The sequence below is a fragment of the Rhinolophus sinicus genome, linkage group LG14, assembly GCF_036562045.2.
Source record: "Rhinolophus sinicus isolate RSC01 linkage group LG14, ASM3656204v1, whole genome shotgun sequence".
In the NCBI taxonomy this organism is placed as follows: Eukaryota; Metazoa; Chordata; class Mammalia; order Chiroptera; family Rhinolophidae; genus Rhinolophus; species Rhinolophus sinicus.
This window is the reverse complement of record NC_133763.1, coordinates 9,469,060-9,486,129: the sequence shown is the minus strand read 5'-3', so window position 1 is coordinate 9,486,129 and position 17,070 is coordinate 9,469,060. Positions and strand designations below refer to the sequence as shown.

General features: G+C 40.7%; 1 protein-coding gene across 1 annotated transcript in view; it reads right to left on the bottom strand.

Moving 5' to 3' along the window:
- Positions 1–16,739, bottom strand: part of TRPA1 (transient receptor potential cation channel subfamily A member 1) — a 46,819-nt gene extending 30,080 nt beyond the window's left edge. The window contains exons 1-4 of the mRNA XM_074318641.1: positions 16,344–16,739; positions 8,825–8,984; positions 6,246–6,421; positions 2,779–2,886 (exon numbers count right to left, since the gene is read on the bottom strand). Of these exons, the coding sequence (XP_074174742.1) occupies positions 2,779–2,886; positions 6,246–6,421; positions 8,825–8,984; positions 16,344–16,475 (576 nt within the window). The 5' untranslated portion in view covers positions 16,476–16,739. The remainder of the gene's footprint in view (positions 1–2,778; positions 2,887–6,245; positions 6,422–8,824; positions 8,985–16,343) is intronic.
- Positions 16,740–17,070: the final 331 nt, after the last annotated feature.

Here is a 17,070-nt window from a genome sequence, read left to right as displayed (position 1 = left end):
GGAAGTAGGCTAAGGTTCTGAACTAGAGACCTTTTATTTTTTCCAACAATGTAGACAGAAACACATCACTCTTCACACCCCAGAAACCCAATAAACTAAACCCATTTTTCAATGGGATTAATGAGATATATTTTCAACATTAACATGACTCCTCTTACACCCATTCTCAATTCCTTGTACAAATAAAGTAACACTATGTCCCAGATTCTTCTCCTTTTATTTATGTACAATTAAGAAAGGATGAGGCCAGCCCTGTGCTTAACTATGAAAATCAGGTATTTCCGTGAATGGATGTTCTCTACTAAAAGATGTTAGAAGAACTGAGTCATATATGACCTTTTGACCTCTGAGTGAATTGTTTTCAACTATTGTTTTCTGTAGATCATTGGACTTAAGTTTTGTTTTAGGTACCTTTTATTGTCACTAAAGAAAAGATTATGAAGCAGCAGAAAAGTGTAAAGAAGCAAATATTACCTGTAATGTCAGCTCCTAGGGATAGCACTGGTTTACATTTCAGAAGACAATAATATATTTTTTGTCTTCTTTCTTTGCAAAGGTAATTTTTATGTGTATACTGTGTGACCATGCTGTTCAAAAAAGTTTTTACTTAACACTATTCTTTAAAAATATGATTTTATCAAGTACATATTCCATTTTAGGGTACAGAAAACTTGATGCAATGAATCTTATTAATTGAACTTCAGTTTTTTTGTTTTGTTTTCAGTTTTCTCCCTGTGGTATATGTATAATATATATATAATACCACTGATGTGAAATCAATGTTCACTTTCATTATCTTCTGGGGATGTAATCCAAGAATTGGAATCAGTGAGTAAAAAGTGTTCACATCCACAGTGAATGAAATTACCCAACCCATCAAAATTTTTCTAACACTGCAGAGCAACAAGGTTTTTTCATCCTTCCAATATAAGACATGAAAAAAATATCTCATTGTTTTAACAGGTTTCTCTTTGATTAGAGAAATTAGTTAAACTTTATGTGCCCCTCGCCAATCTTCTATGGAGTGTCATCTTATAGATTTGTAAGAATACTTTATAGGTAAACTTATGTCCATTTAAAGTTAATAAATATATAGATGTAATCATATGCTTTGCTTGCTCAGGCTAATTGATTGGTTAGAATCCAATACTGAACTATCTATATATTCTCTGCATAAAGCCAACACATATTTTGTGTTATTCTTCTAATTATTTTGATGAATTAATTGCTAATATTTTTAAGATTTTGCATCTCTATTTATTTATATGGTGAAATTCATCTACATGTTTCTTTTGGGGGGAGCTCTCATGTTTTGAAATTATTATTACATTTGCTTCATAAAATTAATCTGGATGTTTTCACTGTTTTTCTTGTGCTATGAGAATGGGACCTAAAATGGAAACATTTTTCTTAAAAGTTTGAAAGAACTTGTAAAATCTATAAGAGCATGTAACATTAGCTGACTCCATTACCTAGAGCCAGCTAATATTAACATTTTATGGTTTCCTATAGGTTTTTCCTTTTTTCAGTTAATTTTAAAATTTTAATTACTTTCAGCTATTAATCCCTTAAAAAAGGATTTTCAAATTTTTTAGGATATAATTGTGCATGTTGATGTTTTGTCATTTAAAAATTACCATCATTTCCAGGTAAATCCCTTTGTTATTTCTAATTGTGTTTAGTTATTTGTGCTTTATCTTCTTCTGATTTATTTAGACTTGCCATTTTTTGTCTATTTCATTATCTTTTTCAAAGAAATAACTCTTAGTTTATCAAATAATTCCAAAAAATTTTTTTTCAACTTTATCATTTACTTATTCCAATTTTCTTTTGGTTTATTTGAGGCTCTTTTCTAAATTCTTGGTTTGAACGTTAGTTAATTTATTCTTATTCTCTTTGTGATCCAATCATGACAACTTATAAGAACATCCATTTTTCTCTAAGACATCCAGTAAATATGTTAGAACATATTTGTAAATGTAAATAGTGAGAGATTTTAAAATCCTTTTATTTCATTTTCATATTGTCTGGGAAGGTGGAGAGGGAAAAACAAGTGGTAAAAGCATAGAACGTGGCTTGAATAACATACAAGTGATTAAGTAATATTTGAGAGAATGCTATTGACTGGAATTCTAGTATCACACACAGAAGGCGCATTGTGTGGAACAGGAGTCAGGCATTTAGATAGGTGTGCCCAGAGTCCTACCCCAGGAAGTGTCACCACAGAGAGAAGACTGGCCTGCTTTTAGGACTGTGGAGAAGGCCTTACCTATTATTGTCACACAGCGCTCCCTTGGTGAGAACCCATGGCAATCATTTCTTCTCGTCTTGGTGACATGAACAGCTATGTTTCTCTTGGCTTTTATTTCATGGGCCCAACAATAAGTCTGCAATAGACTATATTGATCTTTCCTTCGACTTATCCAGAAGCTCAGAGTCAAATGTGTGATCCATGTTTATTCACATACAGGCTATTATACTGTATTTTTTATTCTTGTCTGACCACCAGCTTCACTTTAATTTTTCCTGTCGATACTTTCTGTTCACTTTGACCTTCTCACATTTTCTTTAATGCTTCCCTGGTAGGGTTCTGTAAGCGATCTCAGATCCATTTCAGATCTAAGGGCTGTGTTCATACACAAAAACGTAGAACTTTTTTATGACATATTCTCTACATATTTGGTGAAGAGGAGAAACTAAGTGTTGTAAATAATGATGATTCATATTGTACAAGGGAAAGGGAAAGAAAACAGAAAAAAATACGATTAAAATACAAACCAACATCTGCAGTGCCTCACTATTATCTTTGGAGCACGCGATTATCACAGCTGTATTTCCATTTTCTCCTTCCAAATTAATATTCGTACTGTTGTGCTCAATCAAGACCTGTACAAAAGAGGGGAACAACTGTCAAAGCTTAACCTGCAGGTTTCCAAACAGGGTACTTGTCTTCTATTCGATTATAAACTCTCCAATGCTAGGGACCATGACCTTATTCGTCTTTGTTCACCCCTCTCCCACACAGTCTGGCACAGAACCTTGCTCACAGCGGGTACTACATACATTTCTCAAATAGATGAAATAATGGTGATGTCTGTATCCCATCAATTAGGGCAATATGGAGTTGTGGAACTGGACATAGAATAAGAATTGTAGATACTAGTTAACGGAGCTGACTTGATATTTCTCATGTGTATTAAGTGACCTATGTTAACCAGTATCTTCAAGAAAAATCTGTGGAGCATTTGGAATGTGTGGGTTTGGGAGGTAGAAGGGAGGGAAAGAAGGGAGAGAGGGAGAAAGGAAGGGAGGTAGGGAGGGGGAGAGGATCAAGAGAGGAGAGAGGGAAGGAGGAAGAAATGTGTTTCCCCCCTAGTCATTTTTTTTTTCCACCCAGATAACAAGTATTCTGGGAAATGTCAAAAGCCCATTTTCTTCAATGGAGAAAACAGAGTTTCAGGTAATACTGGTATAGTTTAACTCAATTAATTCAGACTTAGTTCGGAACAGAAACTTTTTCTGTGATGTAAGAAATTAGCAATCCTGATAAAATGGTTAAGCAATTTTTCTGAGGGAATTGAACTGAAGACCTGGAACCCCCTCACCTGGTTGAGTTCCAGCTAATTACTGGCCAAGAACCTACAGATCTTTAACCGGTCTTTATTTTATAGTAAATCTAATAATTACCTACATAAGTGTCCCTCCTACGAGAGAAATCTTAGACTCGGCCTACTAGCAGCCTTGTCTCTTGCAGCAAGTCTATGATAAAACTATACTATGTCCTTATAATTAAATTGCTTAAAAAAGAATTTATTAAAACAAGCTATTTCCTAAACATTTTGCCTTTAAAAAAAAGGCATAAACTTCCTACCAGAGCCTCCTGTTAATGGAATGTGTGCTAATGTGTCAGCAAATGAACTAAGCTTACTAATTAGCTCTGCTCATGAAAGAAAACTAAACTGAGATTTTAGTACATAAGACATATAGGGGAATTATTGATGGACAAAGGGAAATGAGAACCCCGGGGTCATTTGATGGACGTGAGTGACTTCACATTCTGTTCCAAAACTCTGGATTCACATAAAAGAATCCACCCAAGTCTGGAAGCAGAGATTTTTATCTTTGCCCTCTTAGAATCATAGATCATAGATGTGTAGCATATATTGGCTTAGTCATTGCTATATTCCCATAAGCACAGTCTTTCCAAATGCTGCATTAAATTGCATGTGGCAGGGGTTCCGGGGAGAACAACTAACCTGTGCACCCACTTCAAATTCAGCCATAACCAGGCAAGTTTGGAAGTTCTCAGGTGAGGCCTCCAGAGGTCACTTTGGTGAGAATCCTGGAAGCCTCATGGGAGGGTCAATCCACTGGATACTTTGGGGTTAAGCCCCAAGGACTAAGGCCTGTGGGCCACTGAGAAACAAGGCCACCTCCTAAGGACAAGCCAGTGTGCCCCAGGGAATGCTGCACATACCACAGGAACTGGAGGTGACCCATGGGTAACAACTTCTTATTTACAACTATATTTGCAGCAGTGGAAGATGTGGAGAAAGGCTGGCAGATCAGACCATGGAAAAGCATTCTAAACTAGCCAGAACTGGTGCGGTAAAGGTCTGACCCATGGGCATCGCTGGGAGAGGCAGGCCTGGAGGAAGGCCGTTTGCAAGCACACAGAGACACACTCCAGAACTCCTCGCCTTCTTCATCTCAGGTGGAGCAGAGGGATTTGAAAATATTTTTAGATGCAGTTATGGCTGGTAAGACCAAGGAGAGATGACGTCAGTTGTCTTATAACCCTATTTTTCTTCTTGTTCTGGTGTCACCAGGACAATCTTTGTTATATCCGCCATTCAAATCTATAAATCAGTTATGGGCCTATCTCTAAGCTTTCTTTTCTTGTTCTATGTGACACTTACCTTTCTGTATTGGTTGGCCTGAAGAATTGTGATTTCTAATGAACAATAGCCTTTCAAGTGCTACCTGCCTTTCGATTCCCAAGTCACACTTTTGGGGGAGCCAAGATTAATTAAGTCAATGGGCATTTGTTTCTGAAAAGAGCCTTCAGAGGAAGCCCAGGAGTTCCTTGGGGAAACATTTCGTGACATCTCTGGGGGTTGAGGGTGGGGTCCTTGCAGTCACTAGTGGCCCAACCTAGATGATATAGAAGCAGTTTCTGGCTCATGAATAATTCAGGAATTTAAAAAACAGGCCACTGGTGAGGCCTTTGCAATAACCTCCTCAAGGGGTCATCATAACTCCTCTTCTTAGGTTCTGATACCTAAACTCTCCCCTCTCCTTCAGCCAGAACCCAGATTTACTCATTTGTTCATTTATCCATTCATTCATTCACTAGCCACCGTTCATCAGCAGTGCTGCAGACTGGAGCTACTGAGATGGGTCACACACAGTCCCTACTTCAAGGAATACCATCCAGAGGGGAGAGAAGCCCATGAATGCGTGGTTACAATGTCCTGTGCTATGAATTAGAATTAGAATAGGACAGAGAGAGCTATATAGTTCTGGCGTATGATCCATTTGTAAACTGCATTCCTCTTTAAGTAAGCATGTGTGTTTTCTAGTGTGTCTATGAGACTCTGAGATATAGTGTAAAAGCCATGGCTTAAAAACTTTACCCTTTAGGCATTTACCATGGTTTCATCCACTTGATCAAACTTATACTTAAAAAAAAAAAAAGCCTTGAAAAGCAGTAAGATATTTTCCAACAGGATCACAATGTCTTCTGCCAGGACTATCACAGCCATCCACTCAAACCAAAAGAGTAAATCATAATTACATTTTCTGTCTTCCCTGAGGCACTCATCACTTTCCTCCTTTTAATCATTAAGTCCGTCAAGAAAAAGCCATGAAGCGTTCACTTGCTAACATAAAGATAAGAACAAAAGTACTAATTCTTTCTTTCACCAGTTATACGAACATAAGGCAAGTGATTTAATTCTCTGTGCCTTAGTTTTTCTCAGCTCTCAAATGGGAATAATAACCGTGTTACTTCATGGTTTGTTTAAATGAGGATTTGAAAACAACTGAAACATACAAAGCCCTCAGAAGAATGCTTGGGAAAGAAGAACTGTTTGATAAAGAGAAGACTGTATCACCATCATCATCATCAATTGGTCAGAAGTCAAGCTAATGGTGTAATCATTACATTGTATTTGCCCTGGCAGCTTAGCTGGGCCTTTCTGGCCCCAGTGGAGACGGCGGACATGGGTCCCAGCCACGCTTACCTTCACCACCTGGTTGTGCAAACCCTGCACAGCGAGATGGAGGGGTGCCATCATGTTGCTGTTCCGGAGGTTTGGGTTGGCTCCTTCGCTAAGAAGAAACTTAACGCTTTCAACCTGGTTTTTCTCTGCAGCCCAGTGCAGAGGGGTATTTCCATAATTATCCATCACATTCAGCACTAGAGAAAGAGAGCAAAAGAGGGGTTAGGTTTTGCTTGGACTGGATTGAACACCCACTGCCGCCCTATTCAGTTCACCGCTCAGTGCCAAGCGCTACTGTGACAGTCTTCACGACCTTCCTTATGAAAAATAAAAGTACAGCTTCCGTTCTGAAGAAACAGCTAACAGACACCTGTGGGGGATGCACAGAATTATGACCCTGACTTTGTCAAATGAGGAAACAGCCATCTATCACAGCATCGATAAGAAATAGATCTATCGCTACATGTTTTTATGTATGGTATAAATTTGGGGATTGTTGTAATATATTGAGCTTAATAAAAGCAATAATTACATGCCAGGCACTCTACCAGGACCCATCTAAGCAGTATTTCATTCACCCTCCAACAGCCCACAAGGAACCAGGACCATTTTCAGAAAGATGACGACGCTGAGGCCTAGAGCGGTTCCCAATCTCGCCAACATTACACAGCTAGGAAGGAGTTCGGTGAGGTGCCTTAATTCTTTGAACTTTGGTTTTTTCATATTCAAATGTGGTAAAAAAAAAAAAAAAAAGTGGGGTGTGTGGGGAGGAGAGAGAGAGGGAAAGCAAATATATATATACTTGCTATGTGGGGAGAATATCAAACCATGTCTTCAAAGATCTTAGCAGAGTGCTTGGACCATATCAATGCTTCGAAAAATGTTAATGAGAAAAAAGACACACCACTAATAAACCACAAGAATGAGCTTGAGCCGCTGATATCACACATGACTTGCATGTATTTCTACAATACAATATATTGTACTGTCTCCCCTTTGAGCTCAGCGTAGCAATATGCCCTTTCATACTGTAGCGTCTTTCAGCTATTCTAAAACAGACATTAACTGACTGCTTTATCCACCATTTTAATTAGTGGCAGTACATTTTCATGTCTGAAGAGGAGGGAAAGTAGCCACTTATAAAAATGATTTGGGGACCATCTACAGTACCTGGAACCATGCTGTCATGTCTGTCCTTTTTAAAATCTATCTCTGCACTGTATCCTTTCCTTGATGACAAGTTCCTCATTCTCCATAACACACACACACACACACACACACACACACACCTCTTGACCATTCTGTGTGATGAAGACAAAGCACTTTATTTGGTATTTCAGTCAGCACCAAACTTAATTAAACAGGGGCTTACACTTACAGACTTCCATTCACTAACTGGATAACTTGAATTTGGCTTTTCTCTCCACCACTTTTCAGAAATCATTTGTACAGAGGTCCTTGAGGCTTTCTACCGCAAGGGTGTGTTGTGATCTTGTTCCTACTGGATCTCTTTGTGGCAGTTGATCTTCTAACTCATCTATCCCAATAACTCTTCCCCTGTTGTGTGTATCCTCTGTCACCCATCACTGCGGGCTTTTCCTCTGCCACCTGACCCTTAATGTTGGTACTCTCCCCTTAGCTACCTTTGTTGGCAATTTTATGGTCTCCTGGAGGATTTCCATGCATGTCCACAGTCTCAGCTACTTCCTACGCAAGTGTCCCTGTAGGGCTGGCTCCTTCTATATTTCTTGTTGTCTACTGGATAGTTCCACGTGGATGTCCCCTGGGCATTTCAAACTCAGTACAACCAAAACCCAGTTCATTGTCCCCTCCCACACCACACTCAGGTTTCTTCGGTTTTCTTCTATGCCTGCTTTTCTGGGTGGTTGTACTACTAGCCTAATCTCTTAAATTAGGAGTCTCCATGTCAGCTCAAGTCCTTGCGACTTACTCCTTACATGCAGTCTTTTACCAAGCACTGTGGACTCTACGTGCAAAATAGTTTTTGAATCTCTCCCTTTCTCCTTACTCCAATCTCAGGACCCTGGTGGATGCTCATCATCTCTTTACACTGAAATAGCTTTCTAATTGGGCTTCCACTTCCAGTGCGTTTCCATAATATTGACAATATCACCTTAAATTATCCTCACTGCTTACATCTCTGGGGCATCCACCTTCCTTATTTGACTATAGTTGGGTTTCTCAAATGAGGCTCAGTGTATGGGGCGGCGGGAGGTGGGGTGCCGGGGTGGGGTACCACATCTTCTTAGAGTGTCAGTTTTGTTCAGTGATAAGCAATTGAAATGGAGAATGTCCTCAATGGAAATAGTATAGAAGGACACATAAAATGTGTATGAATTTTTATAACCTATCAGAAAAATTCAAAGAAAACCTGTGCTTGCTGTGCAGTGTCCTGGGTCTCTGCACCGACCTTGGCAGTATTTCAGTGGAAAAAAATTGAGCAACGATGGCCTGTAGGGAGAGTCAGGCGCTGTATAATCTAGAATAATCTACCTTCAGAATAACTTCGTACCCCTCTTCCCAATGAGTCTAATGGGATGATGGACAGGTAGCAATCACTGTGACTGACACTTTGTTACCTTCACAAGAGGAGTCGTGAATAATCATCTCCATCAGCTCCACTTGACCTTCTTCCGCAGCATGATGCAAGGGGGAGGCGTTCGCATCATCGTATTTGTGTGATTTCTTTTGCTTCCTCATACACCTTTGTAACTCACTTGCGCTTCCTTCAAACACCACCTAGAAGAATATAAAACACGCTACCTCAAACAAGCCTATGCAAAACTTATTAACGTAAGTTAGTCGTTAAAAGTTACTATGACCCGAAACTGTCGTGCTTACGATCAGGTAACATTGATAACGACATGAAATAAATGATTTGATTTTCCCATTATAAACGTGTATATTCTATAGAAATAGAGGCCTAGAGAGAAGTTTTGAAGTAAATGTGAGGGATGCGATCTGAAAAACAATAAGTATAGTGAACAAACAGGTATAGTGAAGTCTCTTGGCAGGGTGAAAATGTACTTACACGACGGCCTGAGGGATGTTGCTATGTAAAAAGATTTTCATGAATACAACAGTTAAGTCCAGGAATCTACACTGTTGTCCTCTCTGTGGCCTTCCTGCCTACAGTCAGGTCCCATGCAGTGTTCCTTCCGTATATACCAGAGCCAGAATCACATGAAGTACTGTCGTGTCACTCACCTGGTCGGTATCTAGAATGGCCTCCCACTCACCCCTGGGAATGACTATTCCTCTTACCGGGGTCCTGCCCGCAGCAGGCCAGGTGAGGTCAGGTTCCCCTCCTCCTTGTTCTCTGCATGGAAGGGCTAGCATGATCGCGCACTTACTTAGGCCCAGACGTCAGAACAGCGCGATGTGACATCATTTGCCCAAAGGCACAGGGTCAGGGGAGAAGTCCGAATTTGAACAGGAGGTACATGGAATATATATTCTGGAGGAGTGATGAATGCTAAAAATCAACACACACTAGAAGCTGAAGCTGGAACCACCCTCATATAATGGACGGTGTGACAGAGTAACGTAAACTTTAAGATGGACTCTGTAGAATGGCTGCCCGTCACTGGCCTATAAACGTGTAATTCCAAACACATGCTCACGTCCACGGATGTCAGGGGACGAGCCAGAACCTTTTCAATACCTCATTTTTCTCGAACACTTTGTTTTCTTCTTCATGCTCTTTCTATTCTTTATTATGACTGGACCGAAGATGATTTATCACAAATGACATTATGTTTCCTCCCTGGGAAATTTTAAAGTGTCGGTGTCAGTATTCTGCTTTTGATTCATTCTCACAAGATAGGAACAGAAATTCCCAGATAGGTCTTTTCCTTGAAAAGATCATGACTAAAAGAGAATTAACTTACTGAAAAATTAAATAAATCTTTAAGAATCATCTTATTTTATGTTATGGATGTTACTAGAGCAAACAATTTTACAAAAGGCTTTGTGTCATACACTTGCCTCTATGACCCTGCCTTGCGTTATGACTTAAATTTTTATAAACATTTTGGGTCAAAAAGTATATTATGTTCTTTCTAAAATTAACTAGTGCATCCTTTCTTAATAGCTGTATTAACCGATGTTCTATTTCCCTATTCAACTACTTGGAAAATTCTTAATATCTGTTTTACAGAGAAAATTAAGAGTTTTCAAAATCATTCATTAGAAATCATATTTAAGATGGGCAGACAACTTTTGACAAAGAAGCAAAAAACATACAATGGAGAAAAGAACAGCCTAGCCTCTTCAATAAATGGTGCTGGGAGAATTGGAAAGCCACGTGCAAAAGAATGAAACTGGACTACTATCTGTCACTATGCACCAAGATTAATTCAAAATGGATCACACACTGAAGCATAAGACCTGAAACAATAAACTGCATAGAAGAAAACATAGGTACTTAATTTATGGACCTTAGGTTCAAAGAGCATTTTATGAATTTGACTCCAAAGGCAAGGGAAGTAAAAGCTAAAATGAATGGGACTATATCAAATTTAAAAACTTCTGCACAGCAAAAGAAACTATTGACAAAATAAAGAGGCAACCAACTGAATGGGAGAAGAGTTTTGCAAACAGTGCCTCTGATAAGGGGCTAATATCCAAAATATACAAGGAACTCATGCAACTCAACAACAAAAAAACAACTCAATTGAAAAATGGACAAAAGACCTGAAGAGACATTTCTCCAAAGAGGACATACAAATGGCAAAGAGACATGAAAAAATGCTCAACATCACTAATCATCAGAGAAATGCAAATAAAATCCACAATGAGATATCACCTCACCCCAGTCAGAATGGCTATCATCAACAAGACAAATAGTAACAAGTGTTGGAGAGGCTGTGGAGAGAAAGGAACCCTCATACACTGTTGGTGGGCATGCAGACTGGTGCAGCCGCTATGGAAAGCAGTGTGGAGGTTCCTCAAAAAATTAAAAATAGAATTACCGTATGACCCAGCAATCCCTCTCCTGGGTATCTATCTAAAAAATCTGAAAACATTTATCTATAAAGACACGTGTGCTCCAATGTTCATTGCAGCTTTATTTACAGTGGCCAAGACATGGAAACAACCAAAATGTCATTTGATCGATGAATGGATAAAGAAGTTGTGGTATATATACATAACGGAATACTATTTGGTGGTAAGAAAAGGTGAAATAGGGCCATTTATGACAACATGGATGGATCTTGAGAATAAAATGCTAAGCGAAATAAGTCAGACAGAAAAAGCAGAGAACCATATGATTTCACTGATATGTGGTATGTAAACCAAAAACAGCAAAAGAACAAGGCAAACAAATGAGAAACAAAAACTCATAGACACAGAAAATAGTTTAGTGGTTACCAGAGGGTAAGGGGGCAGGGGGCTGGTAGATGAGGGTAAGGGGGATCAAATATATGGTGATGGAAGGAGAACTGACTCTGGGTAGTGAACACACAATGGGATTTATAGATGATGTAATACAGAATTGTACACCTGAAATCTTTGTAACTTTACTAACAATTGTCACCCCAATAAACTTTAATTAAAAAAAAATAAATCATATTTAATACTTCAACTGACTGACAAGATTTTTATTCGAAGTTGTTCCTAGAATTCCTGCCTACATTTGAAAGTGAACATTTAGATATTATCCATACCTGTGAATTACATATCTTATTCCGTTGGTAACATTTTTCCATGGTTTAGATATGAAGGTATCATGGATCAAACACCAGTTTGCAGGCTCCAGACATCGCATCGAATTAGGTATTCTGATATTTGGTGCCGAAGGCAAGGCCAAAGCCAACATTGAATTGCAGATTTTGACCTCAAACTGAGGCTGAAACCACCCTGGGATGTGTCCCTGCCTGGCACATAGTCTTCTCTCGGGAGCAGGCTCTTCTCCCCACATCATGCTGTGTTGCTGTGTGCGTTTGTACTTGACCTTCACCAGGTTTTCCACCTGGACGAACGCACCCTTCTCGCCTTCCTTGTTTCCAGTCTTTGTTTCCCATCTTCCCATAGCCCTCCTAAACCTCCCCTCCTCCTCCAGGCCTTCATGGATGCCATCCTTCGGTCCAGACTCTCTCTGTCTCTCACACGTGCACGGGGGAGTTTTCCACAGAAGCCACAAATGTGTGCTGACATCACAGAGCTGACAGTTACTGGAACACGTGCAGTGTATTCTCATATTTTTAAATGTCTCCCCACTTTAACTTCTAATAAGGTAAGTATTGGTAGCTGTAACTCCATAAAGAAGCATTCTTTGGAATCCTGCTAGTGTTTCAGTTTTAAACTGAAACACACACACACACACACAAAGTTTGAGAAAGACTGTAATTATTTCCTGACACTGTCTATGCCGAGTGTGCACTACACATTTGGATACTTATTTTCCATGATTCTTTCATGTGTAAATAATTTTTTTCAGAAAAGGGAATGATGGAAGGGAGGGGGGAAGAAGAAGGAGGGAAGAGAGGGAGGGAGGGAAGAAGGAAGGAAGGAAAGAAGGAAGGAAGGAAAGAAGGAAGGAAGGAAGGAAGGAAGGAAGGAAGGAAGGAAGGAAGGAAGGAAGGAAGGAAGGAAAACCCGGAGGTCTTACAGAACAGCAGGCGAGACCACATGGACCATCAAACACACTAAAACTCTCCTGGACTACTTGATGACTTTATTTCCCTAAAGACTTAAAAATCAATGGGAAAAATTAATGGAACCTCACTCTAGTCCTGTGGTAAGACAGAGACTAAAATGATGTCTCAATGTTCCTTTCAGCTTTGCAAATACATCACCAAACAAGACATTTGTCTGATTTTTTTCCAAAACTGTTTCCTAGCAAATACCTCATTTTGCATGGACCAAAAACAACATGTTCTATAAGACAGTAGCTTTTCAGGGAATCCACTGGAAAATGACTATTTTCTAAAAATGCAGAAACCTCCCCAAACAAATGACCTAGGCACTGGCTTTAATTCTACTTTTCACTATGACCGGTCACATTTGACACACAGCAATATGTGTGTCAAAACCCCTGATTTGCTATCTTGAAGATAACCAGACATTTCTCACTACTATGTTTCCCCGAAAATAAGTCCTAGCTGGACTATCAGCTCTAATGCACCTTTTGGAGCAAAAATTAATGTAAGACCAAGACCGGGTCTTATATTAAAATAAGACTGGGTCTTATATTAATTTTTGTTCAAAAAGATGCACTAGAGGTGATGGTCTAGCTAGGTGTTATTTTCAGGGAAACACGGTATTAAAATTAAAAGCTGTCATGAAATATAAAGAAATCTTAAAGTACTTAATATATTTTGATATAGTTAATAAAGAATTGAGCATTTACAATTCATATAATAAATGTCAGGTTGAAATAACTAAAACACATTTAAAATTTTGATCTTTGATTTTCACTCTGTTGTCACAGAATAGTACCTAAGAAATCACTCTTCCATGGTAGTCCCTTAAATAGAGAATGTGTTGAAATTGAAAATGTGTTAAATTGAAAATGTGTTACTTTTCAACAACAAAATTATATATAAGCTACATATAGCTTTCCTAAATGCAGGAGATGACAATGGGCCAGATTTTCCAGATTGACACATATTCAATAAGAAATTTAAAATGAGCTTCTTACATAAACAGGCGCTTTCTCAGTCTCTTATCCTATCAAAGAACTGTTTACCTAAATCCATTTGGAAGCGTGTTAGTGCTTGAATTTGATATGTTTTTCCAGTGATAACAAAGGGACTATATTGCTCACCCCAATGCCAGAAAGGGCGATGCACAGGTCTGTTCGGCAACGCACTGTCAACATAAACCCAATTACGCTGGCAAGGTGCTGAATTCACAGTGACTGAAATACTTTCTACCAGCTCATCAGATGTGCTAAACAGTGTGAATTCAGTACATGAGGTGTTAAGTCAGGCTTTGAGGAACCTTCTTAACGAAAGTTGTGAGAGTAAGCCAAAAATGTCCTTTAGACAAAGTGTTATATATTCATTCAAGGTAGTTTTTTGTACTGTCACAGGTCACTTCACAGTTTTTTGGATCACCTTTAAAGAAGTCAGTTCTTTAAAACAGATATCAAATACATCTGTTTCCAGTTGCGTTAATGAAATGCATGTAAAGGTAACTAGACAAAAAGGAAGCAACCTAAGGTGCAAGATTATAACAAATGAAAGGTCAAATGCTAAAAGTATTAACTCTTGAAAGAAAGTCATTGGAAAAGGAAAAAAGTTAGGTGGTTCTTTTTCTACATTTCTCATGTTGTAAGGCTTCTGCTACCCTTGAAAGTTGTTAGTATTCCTGAGATTGTGTGTGTAATGGAAAAAATAGTATACACAATATTTTTTTAATCGGGAAATCCTTAGAGTTCAGAACTATTGACAGTGTTAACAGGTATTGATTTCTAATTCATCTCACCATTGAGATTTCAACAGAATGATCTGGAATTACTGAAGGTAATAAAATATGCATCCTTCAATCTATAAACTCTAATGTGGCTTCTAAAAGCCTTAAACAACATAAATGGCTCTACTTGACTTAGGTAGGCAAAGTCTGTGTGTGATTCTCAAAATTTTAAAGTTTCTTCCTGTCCCATAATACGTATCAATTCCAGAGACACTATTCTAGTCCTTGAAATCCACTCATGGCCTCAGTTCTTTGGAGTAAGCTAATATTAATATTAAGCTAATATTAAGGAGGAGGGAAAAAGTCAGTGTGCAATCTGAGTGTTCAAAGAGACCAACCTTAGAAGGCCTGGTTTATGGGTTTATGTGATATACAATACATGCCTGATTCACACACATGATTGGCAAGTGTCAATTCATGCAACCTGTTTAGAGGGCAATTTGGCACCTTCTACCAAAATTAAAGTTATATATACCTCTGGATCCTGCTAGTACTTTAACATACAAACATACCCACTGAGGTGCCTACCAATGGACAGACAGATGAAGCCACATCTCCCCTCACAGACACATTCAATCACGTGTAATTAAAAAAACCCAAACACAACCTAACTGTCCGTGGATGCAGCACTGGTTAAATAAATCATGATGCATTCATGTAAGGGAATATCATAAAGCTGCTAAAAAGGATGAGGTTTAGCTGCAGGTGCTGATTTGAAAAGTATTCTGAAATATATTTCGTGAATTAATCAAATTGCAAACCTCTGTGACTTCCGACTTTTGTAAATAAAAAAGGTATATGCTCTGAACCTTGGCATTTGTTTAAGCACCCTCCTGCCCCGAAAATACATAAGGAACTGTTAATACAGTTGCACTGTGGACAGGGATTTGTGGTGGGCGTTTGGAGGGACCCTTGTAATGATATATTAACGTTTAACAAGAGCCCCTTCCTCCTGCTGACAATCTGAGGAAACCCAGTGGAGGGTTTTCTGAGCCTCTGCCCTCAGACTGTGCCATCAGAGGGTGGCGGTGGCTAATGCTGCCTCTGGGTCCAATGGCCCGGTAACTTCATAGGAATAGAAGCCCCGGAGACCATCTACCCATTTTCAAAGGGGCTTCCTCTCCACAGAGTGCCTCCCGACGCCCCCACCCCCTGGAGACTTCTCCAGTCCTGCCATTTCATTCCACAGGACAAGAACGCTTTTCACCGCCAATGCACCTCTGGAAATCCGACTACCTGATACAGCCATTTAGCTGTTTGGTTCCAAATAAAATCTACAGAAAAGTCTAGTGAAACAGCACGCGCGCGCTCCAGCACTGGCCTGATTTTAGGCAGTTGCCTGATTCTGCCCAATGCCGTGAGTACTTGGTGGGTCAGTCTCCCCAGACTGCCGCTGGCCATCCACGAGCAAGAAGAGGTGGAACAAACAAGCAAGCAGGACCGAGTAGGCACGACCTGGGCGCCTGACCAACGCCACCCTCAGGACCCCCACATTCGGAGAAGTTCCCCGCGTGCACCGCACCGCCCCCCCCCCCGCCCCCCGCAAGCCCGCAGCCCTCACCCCGCCGCGCTTCCCATCCCCGGGCTGCGCGCAACTACACCGCGAACCCAGGAGGGCAAAGCGAAGAGCCGACCCCCGCCCGGCCCTCGCCGTCCCCCCGCCGACCGCCCAGGTACCTTAAACGACTCCTTGGAAGCGTCCATCTCCTCCTCCACGCCCTGGTAGACCACGCCCTGGGGCGCCTGCTTCTCCCCGGGGCGCAGCATCCTTCTCAGGCTGCGCTTCATTGCGCCCACTCCGGACGCCATCTGCTGCCGCTGCTCCGCGCGGGCACCTGGGGCCACAGAACCGTGAGCGGGCGCCGGGCGGGCGGGCGGGAGCGGGGCGCAGGCGGCGGTCGGCGCCCGGGCCCCGAGCTCCTCGGCACCCGGCAATCCCGGGGCTGCGAAAAACTTGCTCTTCGTGAGGCCGGGAGAACTTCTGCAAGGAGTTCTGGGGCCTCGGCTACTTGTAGCGCAGGAAGAAGGAGGGGCGCGGGGAGGAGGCAGGGAGCGGACCTCGTGTCCCCACGCGCCGACGGGTGGCCGCGCCGATTGCGCCCCCGGACTCGCCGCCAGAGGCGGACGCGCGGGCTGCCCCCCTTCCGCCACCCATCACCCAGTCAAGGTGTCAGGTCAGCGTGGATCCTGCTAAGAAACCCACTAAGAGCCCTCACACCCCTCCCTGCCCTGCCCCACACCATGGAGAGAGAGAAAATAACGGGGTACGTAGGGAAGATTTTTATTTTTCAGAATTTTTTTTTTCTAAAACCGCTGGGCCCGGGTTTCCCATGTCCATTTCATTTTTAGCAGCCTCTTTGACTTGAAAAGAAGGTATGTAGAAAAACTTTTGTTTTCTAATAGA